The sequence below is a fragment of the Salminus brasiliensis genome, chromosome 1 (assembly GCF_030463535.1).
Source record: "Salminus brasiliensis chromosome 1, fSalBra1.hap2, whole genome shotgun sequence".
NCBI classification, from domain to species: Eukaryota; Metazoa; Chordata; class Actinopteri; order Characiformes; family Bryconidae; genus Salminus; species Salminus brasiliensis.
Window position 1 is genome coordinate 16,252,052 of NC_132878.1, and position 8,544 is coordinate 16,260,595.

Sequence of the window (8,544 nt, forward strand, 5' to 3'; positions counted from 1 at the left end):
CCCCTACAGCCAAGAGAGCGAACTCGCTGGGCTGCCGCTGCCGTCCTCCCCGAGCCTGCCTTTTTCCTCGGTGCAGTGCGAATGTGAACAAAAAGAAAAACATGTCGCTCGACTCTTCGGTCGGTGATTCCGCCTTTACTGTCTCTCAGTTTTAACGCGGAGCTGTATGGTTTTCGTCGCTTTTGCGGCGAAGAACCCGGAAAGATGGTGCAGAAAACGCTGGGATCCATTGTAGGTCTGCTTTGCACGGGGACCTGTTTGGCCCAGGTAAGCGGATGTGAGTGCGTTTGATGCGGGGCCGCCTGTAAATCAAGCCCCAGGACCACAGCTGGAAGTAGGCCCTCTATTGTGCGGTTTTGTTTAGTTTTCTTCTTGTTTTCCTCACAAAGAAACTTGAACACCACGACTTAATTAAGACAGTTCAGCGGGGAATAAACCCGGGCGCTTACTGTTCATTCCCTCGTCGTATTTTCTTTCTGCGTTATAACGATTAAACGTTGTTTTTCTTTGTTAGAAATTCTCGCTTTATTGGCTTGAGCTCAACAGATTGCTAACGTAGGCTAGCCGGGCTAACAGACTCGACTGGCTGGCTGGCTAACGGTGATAGCATCAAGGTGAACAATAGTGGGGCTGTTGGGAATAGTTGACCCTGACAGCCGTCTACGTTTAGCTAGTTAAAATGTTTTAATAAAGATATGATTATTGAAGTTGTCGAGAGATGATCCTAATCTGTCAGTTGGCTGTTAGCTAGCTATTTAGTTTCGGTCTCTAGAACAATAACATGAACCGCTAGCCGGCTGTGATCAAGACGAGCTGCGTTACGATCGCCACTGACTTAGGAAATGCGAAGATCAGTTCATACAAGATCACGAACAGGTTTATTAACACCACAATGTCACAAAAAGTACACGGCTTTTTGTTTCCGCTCCTGTGTGTGCACCGTACAGGTTGTTGAGGAACCTGCTCTGCTGTCTGGTTTGTGTTCAGATGTAATCCATATCATTTCAAGTGAATTTGTCTCTCTTCCGGATGTTTAGGGGCAGTCCCAGGACTTGGGTCAACACAGCCTTACATCTTCTAGCCTAAATGTCCGTGCTGGATCATTAAAATCTACTGTTTTAGACGTTTTAAACGTTCCCTGGCTTTAATAAGGCATTCCCTAAGTTTAGGGTCCCGTTAGACCCTGCGATTAAGCCCACTCTTATAATATCATTGGTCCAAATGGATTTCACTTTCATAGGCCCCAGAATAGAGCCCTATTTTATATTTAAGTCACATACCAAATAATTCACAATTTTCAGTTTCTGTGTTGAGATGTTGAGGGTTCGAGGGATTTGTAGTTTTGTTCCTTTTAGTTTAACTAAAGCATCTCCTCTAAAGGAATGACTTATTAAATCGAGGGGACAGTTTATGTCTCTAAATTGTATTTTTCTACTTTGATACTGTATGAACTCAGACTACGCACTCGAATTTACATGGCACTTTATATTTCCAGATCTGTCTCTTTCATAACAGTATGATCCTGGTTGTTCATCAGATGGGCTAGATTGTTGTGTGTGTGTGTGAGAGGGGGAAATATTTTTTTTCTAGTAATGGAAAATGAAATTATTATTTTTGTGTGTCAAAATCCTCTTCCAACACCTTTTTTCGCAGGGGAAGGAGTTTTGTTTTGGTGTGAACAATGAGAAATATCGGTGCGAGATGGGCTACTGTTGTGGGGAGACAGAGTGCTGCACATACTACTATGAACTGTGGTGTAAGTATTTTTTCGCTGACCTATTTTACACATCACCCTTCGCTGTCTTCTTACAGTTGGCTTGCAGACATGTTTTCTTTATCTGAATTTAAAGTTCATTGTTCTAAACAGAGATCTTTGGATCCTTAAATCTGAAAGCTATTGTGTGGTCTTTCTGTGTTGTAGCCGTATCGCATCTGTTAGCTGTAAGCTGAGAGTTGTATTTCTTTCCCATTTTTGTTCTCATTTTCTGACATGTTCATTAAGCTTTTCCTCCTCTCTGTGTTATGTAGGCTGTAGGTAGATTACTATGAAACCTGTGTGAGTTTATATTTGTGTGTGTGTCTAGGGTTCTGGCTAGTGTGGACTCTCATCATCATGCTGAGCTGCTGCTGTGCATACCGACACCGGCGTGTGAAGATGCGCCTGCAGCAAGAGCAAAGGCAGAGAGAGATCAGCCTCATGGCCTACCAAGGAGCCTCCAGTTCCTTCATCTCCCCACCGCCCCTTAACCTGCGTGAGTGTGCCTATACGAGCAATAGAGTAATGCGTTATCGCCTTGCAAAACATCATTCCTGGAGCACCGTTTGTTTTTCTTTGGGGAAATGTTTGTTAGAAGGAAACTTGATCGTCTGCTTGGTTTCACGTCTTGCTTTGCAGACTCTGCTCTGAAATGAATAAACCAGCTGTGTATTTTGGTGGTCTATTTTGATAGGTGCTGATTGCGTCTGGGCATGTATCAGTTGTGGGAACATGGCCCATGCTGCAAAGGGTGTATATGTTGCCACCTCACTGCTCAGCTTGAGCCAAATCCCAGTGTAGTATTATGTTGTCTCTCACTTCCCTTCACCTCTCCTTGGTGCAGAGGAGTAGCCTTTTTTAGTTTGCCATTTGTAAAGGTTTGATGTGTGTATTAAGCTATGATTTAAGAAAAAAAAGGGGGGGGGGCAGGGTAAAAGTAGATTTGGTTTCTTATCAAAATAATTAATGCAGGCTCTTAATGAATGTAATTGTTACAAATCTTAAGTACTTTCCTATCATGTTGTGCTTGAACTTAACTTTTCCTTTTGTTTAATTTCAGGCTTCTGGACAGACTGCAAGCTACCTGATTATGAGGAAGTCGTAGGCCACCCCCCGACACCCCCTCCACCTTACTCTGAGATGCCTCCGGAAATCTCGCCCTCCATCCACCCCCCTGCCAATCACTCGGAGTCAGCTGTGGTTTTGGAGCCCCCAGTAGAAGCGGCACAAGCAGAAAACCAAGCTTCTGGTTCACTGGAACAGGACCTTGCAGAAGTTGCAGCTCAGTCCAGGCGCGAGGATGACGAGGGACCGGATGTCCACTTAGAGGAGGAGTTGAATACACGACGGAGACATGTGACTGGCGACTCAGGTATCGAAGTGTGTGTGTGCCAATTGGATGTGGACGAATGCTCTGGCCCGGAGGAGGATGAGGGAAGGCTGTGTCAGGTGGCTGGTGGAGGCTGCTGCTCCGAGCGCGATGGCCTGAGACCCAAAGAGCACTCTCACTCACCCGAACCCTCCTGCACACCCAGCGGAGACCGTCTGGTCTGACTCGCATACAAAAGCTTCCAGCAATAAGGCGTGGAAAAGGGGGACGGCAATGGCTTAGTCAACATTATGATGTCATCGATTAAGTTTTTTTTTTTGTTTGTTTGTTTGTCCACTCTTTTTCTTTTTTTGCCAATGGGTAGGGATGACCTTCAAGTGCACATGGTATGGCATTGAGTGATGTCTTTTGCCATTCAAGTAACGACTGAACGAGTGACTTTCTTCCTATGTCAACAATGATGACACATGCTCCCTTTCTTTTTTTTCCTTGGAGTGGATTTTTTTATTTAGTGTGGCTAAGGTTTTGTTTTCCATAATTCACCATTTGCTCATGTTTTGCAGTGGGTTTGAGTGAAGTGCTGCAATTTGGAGTGGGAAGAAAAAGAGCAGCACTTTGAAGTAGAGCTTTTTTACCCCAACGCAGTCAGCCACATTTCAGCACAAATGAGCATTCCCACCCACTCTGTACTTTATCTGTGTGGCCTGGATTTGGACTTCTCCGCTCATGACATTTTGGTTCAGCCATGGCGTCATAGACTGGCAGTCTCTGACTCCTCACAAGGGGGGGGCTGAAATGCAGGGAAAGGTCCGGGGAAATGCTCCAGGAAGAGCGTCACTCCAGCGCAGTGGTGTCAAGGCCTGACTGCGCGCTTTGTTCTTTTCTTTTCTTTTCTTTTTTTTTCTCAAGCTTCTGTTAACGAGAGCACAGCTGCGAGCCTGACCTCAGCCGAGCTCCATCCCCCAGGACCAAAGCGCCTCTCAGTCTAAGACAAAGAGGAGGGACTGGACAGCACAGCTAAACCACAAACCAGTTCCTTTAAGATGAGACGGTTGTGACGTGCCCCCTCGCACATCCACACCCGCGCGCACACCCCTTTCCCTTGGCTCAGAGACATGCTGTGGTCAACAGTGGGTCAGAAGCCAGCAGACAAGATGTGCTTTGACCGCTGCTCTGGTTTCAGGGGTGTCACTGCCATTCGCTAGCTTTCACTTCAGCTCTCCGTTGACACTCTGTCTGCAATGTTAACATCTATAAAAAGACGGCAGTTGGCAATCTTCTCTCCAGACTGATAGCGATATAATGTGTCTAGCAAAGTCATCCCTCCTTGGGGGTGTGGGAGGGGGGCTTAAGCTCTTCTAACAGTTTTGGTCTTTTAGCTGTGAGAGAAGAAACTGCACATGTTTGCAGTGTGAGGAATTGCAGTGTGACTGAATACTTCAGTGATGTGCGTAACCTCTGTCTGTTCCCGTCAGCTCTAGTTAACGAGAACTGTTTTGTACTTGACGTTTTCCAAAACAAAGCTATCTCTGTAAGGTTCTCTGATCCCTCAAGTTTTTAGACCACTGTTGTGACCACAAATTGCATTGAGACCATGCATGTGTGTTTATGCGTGCGACTGCGAGGGCATCTCTTCCCTTCTCACTATGATGTGATATATTGAAAAAAGTTTTTCCACAGAAAAGTGGCCAGACCCAGCCTTGACCGGTGCTGCTGCTGCTGCTACTGCTGTTGATGCTGCTGCTGCTATTTTGACCTTTGCTCTAGAGCTCTGTGTGTGGGTATGTTTTGGTTTGCCCTGACCGTAATCTCTCCGCCCCCAGCCCATTTAAATGTGGTGTTCTGAGCTAGTTTTCTGCGCTCTGAATGCATTGAGTGCACCTTTTTTTTTTTTTTAGCTGACCATCCACCACCACCAGCACACCGCATACACAGAGGTGCTGTGAACCATGTGTGACTTTTTCCGTTCACATGGGTCAGCCCAGCTGTGTCCTTGCATATATTCATGTGCGTGGAGTGTCTCTAGTATCACATGCTTGCTTTCTCTGTGGAAAGGCACCCAGATGAAAACAACTGTCCCATAGAAGGTGTGACACCTGCCAGCCCAAATAAAGGGAGCAGAACTTTTCTCTGCTCTTATGATGTCCTTGAAGTCCACTTTCAGCTCCACAACTCTGCACTGATTGCATTCGGTGGCTATTATTAACACTTGCACTCGTTGCAGATTTAATCCGATATGGATGAACTGACGAGATGCAGAAATCAAGTGGCTTGCTTCGGGTGATGTAACTTCATGCTATTCATTTGTGTGGATTGTGTGGAACCTGGGAAGAGGTTGGAGTCAGTTGCCAGGTGCTCTGGTGTGGAGTCACCTGCTTGGTTTGCAGCAGGTGTTTCGAGGCACTGCAAGCTGCCTTTCTAGGTTAGCGCAGCGCTGACGAGCAGGGAGGCACCCACATTTAAACCATTTAACGGACGGGGTAGTCCTGCTGTGCTGGTGGTATTGCCTTTTTGCGGTCATTGTGGTGGTGATGAGAGATGTACGAGCATCTTTAGTCCTGGAGTTTAAGTTAATCTGTATGTGGTCTGTTCGTTTTGAGCTTGTGCTCTGTAATCATTCTTAGAACCTTCAGCTTTAAGTTAAGAGTTGTGGAGGGTTGGTTGATAGTGTGTTTCTTCTGACGTTCTGGATGTGGTTCAGGCATTTTAAACAGCTGAAGGCATGATGTGTTCATTCAGTAGTAGAGTAGGTAGTGGTTATTCCTCCCTTGTGGCAAAGCCTGTTTAGAAAAAATGATGATTGAACCAAGATTTTTGGGGGGAGAAAAAAAATGAACGTCATTTCTGGAATGACCAGAGTGAGTGGTCTAGCTTTCTGAGAAGTTTGAGGTTGATACCCAGTTGATATGTAGATGTTGAGTTGCATGTCTTCTGCTATAGCAGTGTGATCTATAACATGAGAATTGGTAAACTTTAACCTTCCTGTTTTGTTTTGTGATTCGGTTGGAAATTAGGGAATTGGGCTGATGGCAGTCAGCCTCTGTATGAGCCCACCCTCATGTGGGAGAATATTGCCAAACCGATATGGCGCTATGTGTTTACCTGCGTAAAAAAGGGCTAGTCAATTACAAACTTTAGGTATAAGGTTCATGTGATTTTCTTGTTTGTATGTGGAGGAATAAACGATTGTTCTTTTACAGGGCCTGTTTCCTAAGAGCACTAAAGTAGACTGAAGGATTTTGCTAGATTGGCAGAGTCAGAATCCCTTTACACGATGCTGTTGGGAAAGTGGCCCTCAGGTCTTTCTGCCTTTTGTGTGATACTGTCCTTTTCGTGTGTACTTGGAGACATGCAGTGCGTCTCTTTTTCTCGCCGTCTTCTTCTACTTGTGGGACTGTCCCTCAAGAGAGTGAGTGCGAGTGTGTGTATGTGTAGAGCTGTGCGCAACAGCGATGAGAGCTAAATTCGTGCCTCTCGTGGTCTCATTTGGCCAAACGGCTTGAGCGTGGCAACAGAATCCGTGGCGACAGATCCGAAAAAACTACTTTTATTTCCCTCCCTCCTTTAAACCGAGGTCTTGTGAGGGGAGTCGAGCATTGTGCAGGCGCATCGCTTCGGGGAAAATGACGGTTCCGTTTCAGAAATTGCCACATCGCCCTCGGCGCTCTCCTTTTCTCTCTCACCAAGAATTTGGTCTGGATTTTGACCCTGTCCAGTTTCCACAACACATCCAACCGGGATGTTTACACTTTCTGTGCCTTGCTCTTCACGACGAAGCTTTCTCAACGGAAAATTCCCACCCCACCCTCCTCTTCCCTCCCTTCTTTTGTTTTCTGTGTGACTTCACACCTATGTACTGTACTGTATCTAACTAGGCTATGCAAAAAAGAAAAATTAAAAAAAAAAAGAGGAGGAGGAGGGTGGTTACAAGGCTCACCCACTCTCATAGGCTGTGCTAGTGCGCTATGGTTGTCAGTACAAGCAATACTATTTTCAATACACATTGCACTGTACCTTGGTAGGCATACATCCTAATCTATTTAAAGAGATTTGGGGAGGAAGGGGGATAAAAAAAAAAAATGGTTGCTACTATGACCGTTTTCCGTGTGTGGATGCTTTTGTGAGGCTTTGTCTTTTGCCATGTAAAAGGTAGAAGGGAAGGAAAATGAAAAAGTCATGACGGTTTGTGTTTGCATCCTCATGTCTTGTCTTATAATGTGATCTGATCTAAATGGCTCAGTTTGCAGTTGCTCCAATGCGTTGTCTGTAACGGTTTTCTCAATGCCTACCATGGGGGAGACTTTTTCCTCCCATGACACGGGTCTGTTTTTCTTGTTTTGGTCATTTTGTGCAGTTCAGGACATTTAAGGTGACACCACTCAGCTTTCACATGGTTGTACCGGTAATGGTAAATCTAGCTTATTCACAAGTGAGTGGTCTTCTGTTGTACTTTAGCTTACTAATAGGTTTTTCGCGACTTTTGAAATCTGAACTGTTTGTTTTTTGTTTTTTTTTTCTTCTCTTTTGGGAGGATCTGCCCAAGTGGACATTAAACGACGAAGCCTGTGTTAAGAGGGCTGTATGATTTGAACAGTGTGATTACAGTGTAGAGCTTTTAGCCCTTTCTGCATGCCATATGATGGCCTTCGTCACAAGGTTGGGGGCAGTTATTTCCATCACATACCAAGGCAACCTACTATTTTAACTCCATAACCTTTACTGATCATTAACGTTCAGTTAAAAACATGTATCTCATGTATGTTAATTACGTTTCTTTGACACTTATTCGACAGGTGGCACCTAGCAGGTCTTCTTGTTGTTGGTTTTGTGCACAGAATGATTTTTGCCAAAACGATGACAAAAAAAAGAGAGAAAGAGAAAAGAAAAATGTTGTTGCATGAAGTGGTCATTGGAGAGCACAGACCCCGTTTTCTTTGTTCTTATCACCTAGATCAAGCCAAAAAAAAAAAAAAAGGTTAAAATGTGGAAACTGAAATACAAGCACTGAAACGTGTGGTATATTGTAATGCTAGGGTTAGTAAGAGGTTGGCTGTGTACTCTTTAGTTATTTGTATTTTATTTTTGTAATAAAATAAATAATATGGCACTCATCTGTCTACCTGTGTTCCTTATTTGCTCTTTGCAAAGCAAAAATTTGAGGCAGATATCACTGACCTCCGTATGGCACTGCGGGCATCATGTAATTACTGACATTACGTGGCTGTTCTTAGGCAAGTCCAAAAACGTATGCGTTATGGAATCTTAAAAAAACAAAAACTGTTGAATGCTGAATGGAAGCGTTGCCTAAACATGTCACTGTAATTCCTTGTAGGTTCTCCCCCGAGAACAGTAACTCAGAAGCACTTCAAAGAAATAATGGCCACGAGCTGGAACTGTACTCAAGGACATTGATTCAAGTGACCTTTTTTTTTTCTTTCCTCTCTCGCAGCACTCCCAC

At 44.7% G+C, this 8,544-nt stretch overlaps 1 protein-coding gene across 1 annotated transcript; it reads left to right on the plus strand.

Annotated features, from left to right (window-relative positions):
• On the plus strand, positions 1–8,197 carry wbp1 (WW domain binding protein 1). The gene is made up of 4 exons (XM_072673403.1): positions 1–267; positions 1,654–1,756; positions 2,085–2,252; positions 2,817–8,197. Exons 1-4 carry the CDS (start codon positions 205–207, stop codon positions 3,308–3,310), a joined length of 828 nt encoding a protein of 275 aa, XP_072529504.1. The 5' UTR covers positions 1–204; the 3' UTR covers positions 3,311–8,197.
• Positions 8,198–8,544: the final 347 nt, after the last annotated feature.